The 15,278-nt window shown below is 43.6% G+C and overlaps 2 protein-coding genes across 2 annotated transcripts; both read right to left on the bottom strand.

The window, feature by feature from the left end:
• Nucleotides 1–2: 2 nt before the first annotated feature.
• On the bottom strand, nucleotides 3–4,521 carry TMEM147 (transmembrane protein 147). The gene is made up of 7 exons (XM_075189742.1): nucleotides 4,375–4,521; nucleotides 3,233–3,302; nucleotides 2,775–2,840; nucleotides 2,434–2,570; nucleotides 724–808; nucleotides 520–641; nucleotides 3–234 (listed from the first exon to the last, which is right to left on the bottom strand). The coding sequence occupies exons 1-7, from the start codon at nucleotides 4,449–4,451 to the stop codon at nucleotides 114–116; spliced, it is 678 nt and encodes a 225-aa protein (XP_075045843.1). The 5' UTR covers nucleotides 4,452–4,521; the 3' UTR covers nucleotides 3–113.
• A 2,950-nt stretch (nucleotides 4,522–7,471) lies between these two features.
• On the bottom strand, nucleotides 7,472–12,331 carry LOC142107435 (chymotrypsin-like elastase family member 2A). The gene is made up of 7 exons (XM_075190867.1): nucleotides 12,289–12,331; nucleotides 9,862–9,950; nucleotides 9,558–9,655; nucleotides 9,266–9,394; nucleotides 8,731–8,867; nucleotides 8,376–8,521; nucleotides 7,472–7,774 (listed from the first exon to the last, which is right to left on the bottom strand). Exons 1-7 carry the CDS (start codon nucleotides 12,329–12,331, stop codon nucleotides 7,472–7,474), a joined length of 945 nt encoding a protein of 314 aa, XP_075046968.1.
• Nucleotides 12,332–15,278: the final 2,947 nt, after the last annotated feature.

Below are 15,278 nucleotides of genomic sequence, written 5' to 3'. Positions count from 1 at the left end.
TCGATCTGCATGTATTTTATTATATAAAGTTTTAGGAAATTAATTTACAAAACACATATAGAGTTCTCCGAAGAGACCGCAACAGAGCGAAACCGGCTTGGTCCGGAAACGCGTCAGTTTCCGTGGACGAGACTTACGAAGAGCGTCAGGCAGCTTAGGGACAGGACGCTGGTGATGACGGCTTTCAAGAGAAGAGCCGTCCAGCTTCCCAGCAAGAAGACGTGAACAAAGCAGCTGCGAAGAGAGGAAACGGGTCAAACGTGTCATATAACACCTCTCACATCCCTTCCTTCATTCCCAAAAACAGGACTGTTCCCCTTGGACACATGAATTAAGGTTCACTAAATATAAAACATGCTCAAAAATTGTAACTAATTATTTGGACAGAAAGAAGAATGTTTCAGACACTTGGACTTTAAAACCTTAATGATTTTTTTCTGCTTCTAACGCAGAAAGGTGAAAACATCTCACTTTCAGACAGCAACCAGTATGGCCGTTCTCAGGTCATGAAATACTCACTCCATCAGGAAGACTTTGTACATACTGAGCCCCAAAAGAACCGTCACAGGCAGCCGTAAATGGGTAGGGAGGTCGTATCGTGTCCACATCCAGACCAGGGCGGCTACAGCCATGTAATGTACCTAACCAAGCAGAGGGATACAGGTTAGTGAGGGGCATTTAGCACCGTACACGAGTGTACAATACAACACGGGGAGGACATACCAAACTGATGTTGGAATCGATGCTCATCTGAATGTACTTCCAGTCAAATTCAATTCCCCGAGCACCAACCCAGAGCGGGAGACACCTATTAGAGAAGGAGACACGGCATTCATTGGACAACTACGATCACGCTGGACAGATCGCGTCTGTTCAAATGAGCAAATAATGTGCTTTAACCCATAACAGAATGTCAGATAATTATTAGATTGCATTGCGGACTTGACATCTCTCCTTCTCGGTGCAGTTAGCGGCACTTATACAGATGGAGTAGACTTTATTGCAGTGAGCGGTCTGTACACCGCTGGCACAGACTGTATTTGGCCAAATGTCCAAACTTAGTCACAGTTAAACTAATTGGAGCCCTGTTCCCAGATGGCCCGGAGTCTGCATTTAATCCTCAGTCACTGTAACACATTCTATTATGTTACTAGGTAAGAACTGGTTTATAAGATATGTGCACAAATCATGAGTATTATTAATCCTGGTCACACACGGATGGATCAGATCGAGCTTTTGAATTGGAAAGGACCCAATTAGTGCATTCTGCAGACAACAAGACAGAAGAAGATCATATCCAACGACCGGATCCACCAGCATCCCCAACAACAACCTGAATGATCCTGGGGTGGCTGGTCACTCATATACACAGATTATTGGCCCATTTAATCTATAGCAGCTAAATTGTTATTCAACATCTCCGCAGGTGACTTTGCCAACATTTACACCCTTTGGTTACCAGACAAATGTCGCAATGCGTCACTTTCACTGGAAATTACTTTACATGCAAACGGTTTTTAGTAGAATTCTGTCTTTCATATGAAGCATATTGAGTAACTCTAGAGGGAAAAAATAAAATCACATTTTTGCATGACCTTGTGATACCCTGTGTAAAATAAATTAGTGCCAAGAACGAGTAACAAATGCACTTTGTGCAGTCAAGAAAGATATGGGGGGGGGGCAATATCTGAAGCATACTTTTAGCAGAATTTATTTTTTAGCACAGTAGGGGGTCTAGTGGCTGCAGAGAAGATCTGATCATCCGTATATTTCAGCTACATCATTTGTAGTAGTGGGCTAATATTACTTGCAATATGAAATATGTTACAGTTAGTATTAAATCACTATTTAAAGGGGGAATTCAATTGGCCGTGTTACGTTCAGCAGTTACTACGGAAACAGAGTGCATTATTAGCGTTAGTACGGTAATGTTTAACGCTGATTGTGGCTCAGGGACCCACGTGCAGATATCCAGGTTAAAATTACAGTATTACCGGTAATGGTGAGCCGGTCGCGTTACTTTTGACAGCGGCCAATTGAAGTCTTCCCAAAGCGTATTATTATTACGAAGACCGAACGGAGGTCTCCCATGCTCCACTACTTTTCCTGAATTGGGACAGTCCCAGGGGTCGCCCCAATTACAACACAGGGTTAACCAGCCAATCACAATAACGTACGCAGTATTTGTATAGTGATCAGGGGGTCTGAACAGTGCAATAAAGATTAGTAAATGAGCTGATGGCTGACATCCATGCGCTGAATTAACGTGTAATATGTACAAAGTGACGGCCAATAGCATGACCGGTAACAGGAGCAACAATGTAATCATGAAGGTTTAAATCACTCTACCCAACATTTTTCTGATAAGAGTTCTGAAACGATTTATATTACTAGGAGCATTGTACATAGAATCTGACCAATGACACCTCTTACCTAGACATGACGAGCTCAGCGGTTGCCCATCCCATCGCAGCCACCATTATTTTGTACTCTCCTTTACCCGCATTGCGAGACATTACCAAATGCAGTCCTAGCAGGTCGGCCAAGTCTACCGTGGATTTCATGAATTCCTAGCAGAGAGGAACACGTCAGTCATGCAGGACACGTACTTGGAGCAGGTCTATTGGACGACGCTAACAAAACAGCACAACCCACAATCGCAGCCGTGTAATCCAGAAACACCAATCAGACCCATTATCAGTGGTTTTCTAAAATAATCTGCTACAAATGAAGGTGCGCAGTTATAGACAAGAATAAAGTGGTTTCAGGCTCACCCCAATAAAGTCGTAGACCCCAGCCGCTCCTTCCCAGGTTGGGAAAAACGTCGCCAGGAACAGCATCTGTAACAAGACCATAAATGTACATAAATGGTTCATTATAAATACCAACTACAGACGTCCAAGTAGAGGAAATGTAACCTCTTCTGCCGATCTTAGTGTTATATGTGGCATAGTCTACATCCACGGGGGACTCATGAGGACAATAATATCTCTACCAGGAGAGGAGGTGACGTAGATGTTGTACTGGTATCATGGACCCCTCCATTCTGCCAAACATTTTTTTTCAACAAAAAAAACTCCATCTGTCAGTAATTTGTCGGAGAATTGGTATAAAATGTGGTAACTGAGAACACGGCACAGGGCAATACGGAGAAGAAGGGTCACAGTCTGTACACACCCTGATATAAGAGACCCTCCACCCACATTGCAGCAAAACCTGAGCTATCACTCACCTTACAGAGCTGCACACACAGGTAGGTGGCTCCGGCTTGGACACATCTCCAGAAGGCGCCATACTCTGACCTGTAATACACAGACAGTCAGATACAGGGGGGGCCGAGATCTCTCCTTCCTCTGCACCCTCTCTTTTCATGCCCCCCTCTTCTCTCCAGATAAACTCTCTCAGGGGCCCCAGATCTTCCAGGGTCATGGGTCCGTCCACGTCCTCTCCCAGGGGCCCCAGGTGTCTCCCCACACCTTCTCCTAGGGGCCCCAAGTTTCGGTTACCTCATACACTCTCCCGGGGGCCCCAGATCTTCCCATACGTTCTCTCAGGGACCACGCTCTCCCCACAACCTCCCTCAGGGGCCCCTGGACTCTCCCCACGCCCTCTCACTCCCAGGGGCCCCAGGACTCTCCCCACGCCCTCTCTCTCCCAGGGGCCCCAGGACTCTCCCCAAGCCCTCTCTCTCCCAGGGGCCCCAGGACTCTCCCCAAGCCCTCTCTCTCCCAGGGGCCCCAGGTCTCTCCCCGCGCCCTCTCTCTCCCAGGGGCCCCAGGTCTCTCCCCGCGCCCTCTCTCCCCCAGGGGCCCCAGGTCGCTCCCCGCGCCCTCTCTCTCTCCCTCTCCCAGGGGCCCCAGGTCGCTCCCCACGCCCTCTCTCTCTCAGTGGCCCCAGGTCGCTCCCCACGCCCTCTCTCTCTCTCCCAGGGGCCCCAGGTCTCTCCCCACACCCTCTCACTCCCAGGGGCCCCAGGACTCTCCCCACGCCCTCTCTCTCCCAGGGGCCCCAGGTCGCTTCCCACGCCCTCTCTCTTCTCTCTCAGTGGCCCCAGGTCGCTCCCCACGCCCTCTCTCTCTCTTCCAGGGGCCCCAGTTCGCTCCCCACGCCCTCTCTCTCTCTCCCTCTGGGGCCCCAGGTCGCTCCCCACGCCCTCTCTCTCTCTCTCTCCCAGGGGCCCCAGGTCGCTCCCCACGCCCTCTCTCTCTCTCCCAGGGGCCCCAGGACTCTCCCCACGCCCTCTCCTACATACACTGTCCCAGGGGCCCCAGGTCTCCTCATACACTCTCTCAGGGGCCACGCTCTCCCCACACCCTCTCGCAGGGCTCGGATCCTCCCCACACCATCTCCCGGCTCTCCTCCCCCGGTACTCACAGGCCGCTGCACTTGTAGGTGATGAAGTACGGGAAATAGGCCAGAGCGAAGCAGTTCCCGAAATGAAAGAGCGTCATGGCGACCAGAGACCTCGGTCACCGCACACCGACCAATCACACCGCGGCCGGTGCGCCTGCGCACTGCACGGACCGGTCACGTGCCCCGTGACAGCTGCCAGCGCCGCGAGCATGCGCAGTATGGACCTGTCACAGCGTCACGTGATCATAGGGGGTTTGCTTGTTTCTTTAGAACTACAAGTCCCAACATGCTGGGAGTATATCCTGATGCCTCTGCCATGGAATCAGAATATGTGTATTATCTGATATCTCTGTACATTGCAGATGTCAGTCTGTGCCAGGCCCCCTGATCCCTGTCATAAGATATATATATATATATATATATATATATATATATATATATATATATATATATATATATATATATATATAATGGCTGCACCAACTGCTCCAGAGCCACAGGGACCCCCAACCAATATGAAATTGTACCCCTGGGACAGAGGTATTCTGGGTCCCCACAGGCTCATGCTCCCCTTCCCCTGTAACATTGCACCAGCCTGAGGGAACCCAGCATTGGAGGCATCACAGGGGATCATGTCTCCCTACTGTACCCTCAAATCAGCACCGTCCCACTTATATCGGGACAGTTGGGAGATAATCTCACTGTAAGTTATATGGATATTATAAGTCACCGAACAGTTATGTGCAGGTCACAGATATCCGAGGGGGCATCTAATCTGCATATAATTTACAGTACAGTATTTATTATAATACACACATTTTCCTACCGAACACATAAATGATGATATCAACTGTTATACAGATATTATTTGCAGGGGTTTATAAATATATTACAATATCATAGTGTTTTATTAACAGTCCTGCAAATTCCGCAAGCATGCTATTATATTGAATTTAGGAATTAAATTCGATCGATCTGTTTCCTGTAGATCACGCAAAACTAGGACAACAGAAAGGTGACGGGGATTTTGGGGGCACATGAAAGGTTTTCGGTTTCCCCTCCCCCAAACCCTGACTACGTTGTTGCCCCTTCCACCTGCAGCCGCCCCCGCAGGTCACTGCGTCCTCTCTGTTCAAAGGGAATAATATATCCTATTAGTAATTAAACGGGGTCATGTATTTTTCAGTACAGATACATATAAAATATAGAAATTGACATACTGTCACCCTGGTCACGTGGCTTTTCCACAATCCATAACTGGGAAAGTTTGATACAGTATATGATATTTAGTATCTATAATACATATGTGTGATTTCAGATTGCTTGTACCGACCACACCCAGGGGAGGGCTGGCGAATTTTAGACTCAACTTTATGGGACTGGCCCGGTGGGCATAGCCCCCCCTGACCCTGGCTACTCCCACTAAGCTCCCAACATCAGAGGTCAAACATTAGAGACATATTTGATCAATAATCTGTCCAGTGACTCCTAATTCGACCCAACCATGACCTGATCTACCAGACACTTCCACAATTTCGGAGGCTACGCACCCCTATTTGCTAAGACCCACAATTTTAAGGTGCCGCAAATATGGAAGGGTTTATATTAAATAATACAGGGGAATATGGGTACTGTAAAGGTAGGATTTTGAAGAAGAGAGTCCAAGAGCTAGATTTACTAAACGGCGGGTTTGAAAAAGTGGAGATGTTGCCTATAGCAACCTATCAGATTCTAGCTGTCATTTATTTAGTATATTCTACAAAATGATAGCTAGAATCTAATTGGTTGCTATAGGCAACATCTCCACTTTTTTAAACCCGCAGTTTAGTAAATCTAGCCCCAAATGTGAAAGATGAAGTTGGATAGAATTATTAAACCACGTCATTTTCATTAGCACTGACAAATAAGTGTGTTCTTTATTTTGGCACTAGTGACCCTCTGATATCACTATTGCCTTGTGACCCCATTCATCCATAGAGAAATCTTAGAATTGTGCACGCTCTTTATGCGCTATACTCTGTCCCAGGCAGGAGAGTAGTGACCTATAGAGGAAGCCAGTCCTGGAACAAGCATAGTGCCGTCCAACAGCGCAGCTCAGGCAGTGGGAGTAGAGTACAGTGCCCTGGCTTCCTCTCTGCCCTCCTACTGCGCCAGTGTCGGCCTGGGAGAGGGTAACGCTCACAACGCAATTCAAAACTCACCATCTTAAAATAATTTACCCTATACTATAATGTGCAGTAAATAGTTATTTTTATTAATACATCATTTAATTATTACAGAAACAAAACAAAAAAAAAAACAATTTAATTTATCATTTTATTTTTAATATGCAAAGAACCAAATTGAGAATCATAATTTATAAATGATGGAAAAACATCTGTGTAAATTGATTCCGATTTTCGTGTCTCACTGTTTCTAGTTGGCTGCGATGGTCTGAAAAATAAAACATAATTGATTTAATTATCTTTTATTTACCAATGTAATACTGTACCAAGATGTCATCTATTATTCAGATTGCTTAAGGGGTAAACTGCATTTAATAATGCCTTCCACCTTACCCACATTGTCCCTCAATAAAGGAGTTGCTGCTTTGGACAATCCATTCTTAATCAGTCATGCCCCCCCACCCTCCCCCATGCTTAGAAAATAGGGGACGATGAGCCCCCCCCCCCCCTCATTTCCTGTAGCCAAGAGTCTGCGTCAGGCAATGGGGTAGCTTTGGTGTGATATCATCTATATTCTATATGTGGGGGGGCATGATTATTTATCAAATTGCTTAGCAGTGCTCCTCACAGTAACTACAGGGGGAAGTGCTCAGTGAGTATATAACATTATTACCAAACTCCAGTCAATATTTCATGATTATTGTATCTTTCTGGATTATGGGATTCTGGATAAGAGATCCCATTGTACAGTATTTTATAATTAAGTGTCATTTGTGACATATTTTTAGTTCTATTTGGATACGATATAACGTTTACAATGAACAGTGCCCCCTCTTGTGTAATTATCAATAGATCTATCAATGTACTGAGTAACACATGCCATCGGTGCCACACAAGTGGTATTACCCTTCCAGTCTAATTGATTGGGCTAACAGACAGAACAATCAGATTGTCTAAGCAGAATCCATTCCACTAATGTATTTTCCAGAGCAGTTATTGAAAATATATAAAAAATAGACACTTCTAATATTGTATTTAGTCCCTTTAAAAAATAGCGGAGGCTCCAGCCTCCGTCGTGTGTACTGAGCAGAGTCCGTCCTTACCTGGCTAATCCAGCTGTTGTATTCGGACACACGGGAGAAGACAGAGGGCTTCTTGTAGTAATTACACCCCAGAGAGGAACCGAAACTGACCACACCATGGACCTCCCATGAACCTTGTTCGTTCAAGCAATTCAGGGGTCCCCCAGAGTCTCCCTGCAAGATCAAAGCGTAAGCTCTTGTGAACACACCAGTGTTGGAAATCAAAACGGGTCACTCTTGTCTTATTAATCAAGGACTAGGTATTAAAGGAAGATGAATTGATCAGGGTTCATTGGGAATGTGAAATGACCATTTTCCATGAATGAAGAAGCACTTGGTAAATATTCTACTGCTCTAGACTCCAACGGATGGTCCGTCGAAAAGATTCAACCTGGTGCTTCAACCTGTTCTATATATCTCAAAATAAGTTGACAGTACTGGTAAGTATGGGGTACTTGGAATACATTTACACACATTAGGGAGTACTTGGCAAACATTATTCACCATAAGGGGACAGACGATGAAAAACCATGAACCAAGGACTATAGTAAATGTTCTGCAGTTGTAGAGAGATGCAATAATCTGCGACATAGTCATTCGATGGAATCATCAGCAGCAATGATGGAGAAGAAATGGGATTTACATGACTACATTATATTCTCCATAGAGTGGAAGATTATTTGTACATTTATGTCCAGTTACGGTATAGCATAAAGGTTATAGAAGGTCAAACAATGGTAACATTCCTGTATTATGTTTATTATGTATGTCTTACGTTACAGCTGGATATGATGCCATCTCCACCACCGCAGATCATGTTGGTCTTCACAGTCCTTCCCCACCAGTCAGACAGAGAACATGTTGCGTAGTCCACCACCAGGAGAAGACCTTGCTGTAGGGCATTAGGTGCAGGTCCACCAGCTGAAACACACGTCAGACACACAATAATGAGCACACGGGCTTCAGGGCCAAGATGGTGGTGGTATAGATGGTGGCACGGGCCATTGGGTGTAGCTGCCTTGGGCAATACAGTATATTACGATGTTGGCGTAGATGGATTTTCCAGGGGACAATTTCAAGGATCGGGTCAACCTGCGCTGATGAGATCCAAAGATCCAAAGTTTACTTACTCATAATGTTTCCCCAGCCGGTGACGTAACAACCGACGTTGTGTTCCAAGATGGCGCCAGCAGGGGGCAGGCAAGCTGGCTGGATGACGTCACTAAACACCAAAGGCTCCGCCAGTTTAATGAGGGAAATATCATTTCTGTTGGATAGAAGGGGAGTGTTTAGCATTAAACAAGGTAGAAGCAGAAATGATGTGCCTTAGTGCAGTGGCGTATCGACAAGCCACCTTGGCTCCGTGGCTCTAAAAATAGATTGTAAGCTTAACTGTGCCAGAGTAATTCTGTATACAGTGACGCTTAACAACCTACATATCATGAGTTTTAAAACGTTTGTGCATTGTCCTGCTGGGATGAAGAGATAGCGGCTCATGTTAAGCTGAACGCAAATTGCGTTCTTGGCGTAAAAGTTATTTACTTCTGAGCCAGCACATATAGCACTAGTTCCTAAATTAGTGGATTGTGCTCATGCCTGGATGCCATAAAGCGTATTGTTCGCCAAGGGCGATAGACTATGTACTTAGTCGCTGTGCAAGGTTACCCGTTAGCCAGTTGGTTGGCGTTCCATCTGGGGTGGTTAATAAGCTTGATGACGCTGACTGTTTCGGTTTGTGGTTCGCTCTGGTAGAGGTTGTGTCTCCCGGCCTGTATTCTGTACTGATAGGAACTACTGTGGAGGGAAGCAGAACATATTCATAGTCAGTGGTGAGACACCAAATCACAGACCGATACTTGTCCACAGGTTGGTTACATACTAAGGAAGTAGCACTAAATATGTTGTAATTTAACATTTATGTTATTATAGCTAGGATATGTATGTATAATATACATACCTGATGCAGTGACCAGCGGTCAGCACCCATTCTGATGAGATGATGGTTCCACCACAAGTGTGATACCAGTACCCACCGGAGGTGTACTGGAGAGAGACCTGTCAGTAAGACGCAACGGTGCTAAGTGTCAGTAAATTGTCCGACTGTCGCGTAATAGACCGTCAAATAATAAATTATCTTTCGTTTTTTAACTGTACACGGAATGCAGTTGACTCCAACAACTTGCATTCTATACGAGAGGACACAATATGAATTAAAATGAGATTAGTGTAAGAAAGAGGCAGGAGGCAGATCTACCACTTACCTGCCACGGCCAACTATTTGGGACAGCGTCCTCTCCATTAACCACCCTGGATACCGCTGGCTTGTAGGTGGGAACGCCGCACCCGTAGGCTGTACAGAACATTATAGAGGTTATTAATAAATAGTCTGCAGGTCTACATGATGCTATATCCATTAACGAGGTAAGAACTTTGGCTGAAATTTGTACACAACTATAGGGTTACAGAAAGTTTACATGAATTTTCTCGATGTGACATTAAATTGTAATAAACTGCTGTTTGTATATAATAAACCTACTCTCTAGCTTAGTGTCCTGTATGGGAGAACCCAAGTTTCTCTAGCAGCTCACATCGTAATGTCTATAATGAAACAATGAGATATGTTAGGGCAAATTTGCATATTGTCCGTATGGATTAGTTTAAAGCTGTCCCTAATCTTTGTTGTTTAAATGAAGCGACAGCACATGAAATGCTGGCCAGAAAATCCTGTCCTGCATTGAAGAGCTCTACTAAGGACGAAACTAGTGGGAAATTTTATGAGCAAAAACAGAATCATGCTTTAAAAAGTCAGTAGAAAAAGCATTAACGTAAAGGGCCTCCATCTAAATTGCATCACTCGGACGTCTGTTATCCTGAACACGTTTCCTTAGACGTCTGTGCATTTATTTTCATAAACAGTTAAAGAACGCCGGCCACGTTTGAAAAACAGTTTCCCGATAGGTTCATCGTCTTCAATAAATTGGTTCAAACATAGAATACACATCTGTGTAAGCCAAAAATATAGTATGTACCTCCAACAGCCAAAAACAGCAATGCTAGCAGGGGAGCCATTTTTAAATGATACATTTAGCCCTGTTCGGGGTGTATTTATCCAAAATATCTCCATTAAACGGTTGACACACGTCAGTGGAAAGATAAATATAACTCTTATCTACTCTAGAAAACATGTTTATTTTTTCTCACCATTTATAAACTAATACTATTGACCGCTATCATGACAGCTTATCGACATTGAAACCAAAAATATCAACATTGTAACTAACCTTGTTTGTGTCAATGCAATACTCAAGACCAGTTACTCAAGTTTTTTTTCCATCTGCTAAAGAAATTGAAAACATTTTGAAGACTAATACATTTGTAATCATTTTCATTTAATAGTTTTATTTATTTACCAGTTTACATCCCATTCGTTGATTCTTATAAAAGATTTAAATACTATATGCTGTTAATAAATTGTGCTTTACATCAGAATTGATCTTGAAATGCACAAGTACAACATTTTCCGGCACATGTGGGTCATATAAGTTTTCAAGAAGAAGTAGTTATGAAAATCAGTTGTTTTTTTGGAGTTTGCCTGTAATTTCTTTCTTTTTCAAGGACTTACACATGTATGCATAGCATAACAAAGCCCACAATGCCTACTGATAATCGCCAATTGATGACTATCCTCTCACTGCTAAAATAATCCACATCCTACCCAGAAACCAGCCACTATTGTCTCCGCATCACGGTGTTGTCTGGAGGTTCTGAGATAATTCGGTGTGTCAGAATGCTCTCCAAAACTTAGATGGGGCAAGACTGGTACACACAGGTGCTGACTGCTCCATCATAAAACCCAAAAGGAAAAAGCAGAACGAAAAGAAATGAGGGCAATCGTGTCACAGCAACAAAAGTCAAAATAGTTGCTCCAAGACACATACTAATATTACTGTCTCTGGTGAAGAACAAGATACTCTATGTGTAATTCGTATTATGTATGGATTCACTTCAACAGCGGCTAAGGACAGCACCGCCAAGACTGACAAAACTGCAGACTCGGCAATTCTGCTGAAGGTCAAGTCAATCACAAGCAAAGTTTGGATTTACATTTCTCTTTTGGTGCTTGAAAGAGTCTTGTTCTGTTTGCCTGTTTATCAACTTCAAGTTTGTACCTCCCTGTTCTAGATTCTTCAACCCATTGACTCCAGCTTCGTTCCTCAACATTCTACCTTCTCCAGCCCATCAACCGTAGCTTCGTCCTTTCCAATTCTACCGTCTTCAACCCACCAACTTCAGCTTTGTCCCTCATGATCTGTTCATGGTGTGTCTCTGAAAGCTATCCCAGCCATCTGGTTACTTACCATCTACCATTAGCTCACCAACCATGGTGAGCTAACTGTAGATCACCATGGCTGATGGAACTTGTGATCTACTTTCTGACTGACCAGGCTTTAGACTGAGCCTCACCAGTCCTCGCCATTTTCATTAGGCCCAAAACCCACATTCAGGAGCATTAGCTTCAGCAGAATGAGATGGTTACTTACCATCTACCATTATCTCACCAGTCATGGATGACCCGTGCCGTCAGTTGAGTGCTTAGAGGAGCCCATGCAGCTGGTGAGGATTTCTTTGCCTGAGGTCAAGAAAACTTGCTGCCGAGAGATAGGCAGATGTCTTTCTGTTGTGGACACCAAGGCCACTGAAAGAAAGAATTGTAAATATCAGATTGAGCATAGGGGCCACCTTTCCTCCACGTACCTTTCTGCAATTTAAGATGCTAATTGCCCTCCCCTGGGGGATCTACCGCAAGAACACCAAGGTATTCTTCGATTCTGGAGCTTTGAAGAATTTCATAGATTTGGACTTTGCCCACAAGATGGAACTACACTTGGTTCTGAAGACCAGACCACCTGCCTACAGCCAGCAAAAGTATGTGCTGTTACCCAAAGAGAGGAGACTACGGGGTATATTTACTAAACTGCGGGTTTGAAAAAGTGAAGGTGTTGCCTATAGCAACCAATCAGATTCTAGTTATCCTTTATTTAGTACATTCTGCAAAAAATAAATGCTGGCTATTGCCTCATATGCCTAGGGTGACTAGTACTAATTTCTTGCATGGGCAAAGTTCTCACAAAGCAACCATGTGCAGGACTCAGGTGGTCATATAATCTTCCCACACCAACTAAGGTTTTTCTTCTGCAGACCAGCATGTGTAGGAGCTACAGGGACTGTGGAAAAAGCTGCAAGAATGGCTGACAATGATGGTATCTAAGCAGAGAAGATGGGACAGCCCAGTGTATCAGTGAGCGATAAGTATGGCTCTCCACATGCAACATCCCCCTGAAGATGCCCTCATTAAAAAGTAAATTAGTCCATACCCATTCAGCTGGAATATAAGTCCTATAGCATTCAGGTATTATGTGCGCCCTGCATTCTTACGGAGTACTGTAGCGCCTTACAGATCTACAATAACGATACAAGTTACGGCTACCACTTATTTTCAGATTACACCCAATGTTTCACGGCTCCTTTCCGAAATTGGTAGCAAAGGACTTGTTCTCATGACAAGTGGTGGTTCCTTAAGTCAACTGACGTTCACACATCTGCTCTGCTGGCTAAGTTCTTCCGGCTGCAATCTGCCAAGACTAGAGATTCAAAACCGGGGTCTGCTCCTAAAGGGGGGCACTGCTATGATCCGCTGCAATACCAGCTACAGATAATAGCTAGCAGCGCACCGACAAGACTGACAGCTGTAACACTACAGAATCAGAACTTCTGCTAATGATAAAGACAATCAGGACTAAGAGGCCTCATCTGTATGCAGCCTTTATAAAGCCATCACTCCTAGCAAGCTTTTAATGAGCAAAGTTTTGATTTGCATTTCCCTGCTGGTGCTTCAAGAATCTTACTTAATCTTCTTCACCTAACTATTGCACCCTCTCCAAACCATCAACTTCTACTTCATCCCTGTCCACTCTACCTTCTCAGTCCACCCCAGCTTAGTCTCTCACAATTCCTGCATAACCAATGTCATAGAAAAATTAGCTTAAGTGAGGATAAGATCTGTGGTTTATTTTACTTAGGCAGATCGAGTTTAGAGATCTCTCTTGATTTGGCCATGCCGATGGTGGTGATAGCTACATTTGTCATTCATTGCCCACAACGTAAGATGTCTTTGAAAGGCACTTGTAGAAGGAATTAGTTGACCATGATTTGCCATTGCTCAGGATATCAGTAGACCTCAGTCTGGAATGCTCTTTGACCATGACATAGTTATTGATGGCTTTTTATTACTCAAGAAGTTGCACAAGTACCAAGAAAGTGTGATTCCATCTGGTGTGATCTCCACCTTCAACTTGTACAAAGGTCAGTTTTTCCTAACCTGGTGTATGTGATATGTTCCGGGCTGTTAAGGATTGATTAAATTGTGAGCGGATGTTGAATGCCAGTAATAATATCCTGCGCACACCTTAACACTTCAGCAATAATTGAGTTGCAATGACATTGAGGACATGAGCGGAATAGGGAATGTGGGATTGTTTCAATAGAGTTGAAAAAAACTTTCAAAACTGTTCTGCAGAATTTCTATCTCATTTTGCATTTTGGTGCGGAATTTTAACCGTTTCCCCGGCAAAATTTGACCATAAGTATTGAATTAAAATAAAAGGGATATAGCAGAAGAAAAAAAATGGCAAGAGGGAACAGGAAGAAAGGAAATCACTGATTAGTAATTTTTGTTATACAAAGTTACAGAATGAATTCTTCATAGTAACATCATAAGATGATATTAGAAATGTGATGGAAACTGTTACAACTTCATATAGTTTCTCTCCACGAGAAAACTTGGGGAGAATGGCGGAATTCTAGGGTGGGTATTCAATTGTCAGTGAATTTGTTTTTTTAAGCGTGTTAAGTCATTTTAATGGTGGCTCAGTGGTTAGCACTTCTGCCTCACAGCACTGGGGTCATGAGTTCAATTCCCGACCATGGCCTTATATGTGTGGAGTTTGTATGTTCTTCCCTTGTTTGCGTGGGTTTCCTCCAGGTGCTCCAGTTTCCTCCCACACTACAAAAACATACTGGTAGGTTAATTGGCTGCTAACAAAATTGACCCTAATCTGTGTCTGTCTCTGTGTGTGTATGTTAGGGAATTTAGACTGTAAGCCCCAATGGGGCAGGGACTGATGTGAGTGAGTTCTCTGTACAGCGCTGCAGAATCAGTGGCGCTATATAAATAAATGATGATGATGATGATGATTTTAACGCTGTTTTTTATCATTTTCGAGCGGGTTAACAATTACCCGCTATTCAATTCCATTTGTAACACTACGTTTTTTTTCATGAAATGGTCCTCTTGCGGTCCAGTAGAAGGTCTATTGAAAGTATAGGGTGTGCGAGAGACAGCTACGTTAAAAGCTATTTAATTGTTTTTTAACACGACGGGTAAAACAAGAAAATATGCTGTTTTATCTCGCACCTCTTTGGGGTGTGTTAAAAATAAAAAACCTCTGAAAAGTATTTGAAATCATGTAAAAATGTGGGAAAAAAAGTTACACTTATGTTTATCACTAATGCCTAACATGTGTAAGTTGATTTTCTTGTAAAAAATAATTGAATAAAAAAAACTTTAAAAAAAAATAAAAATAAAATCACTAATTAGATTTATGTATGTTTTTGGTAC

Source organism: Mixophyes fleayi, chromosome 11 (genome assembly GCF_038048845.1).
Source record: "Mixophyes fleayi isolate aMixFle1 chromosome 11, aMixFle1.hap1, whole genome shotgun sequence".
Classification (NCBI taxonomy): Eukaryota; Metazoa; Chordata; class Amphibia; order Anura; family Limnodynastidae; genus Mixophyes; species Mixophyes fleayi.
This window is presented reverse-complemented; position numbering and strand designations above follow the sequence as displayed.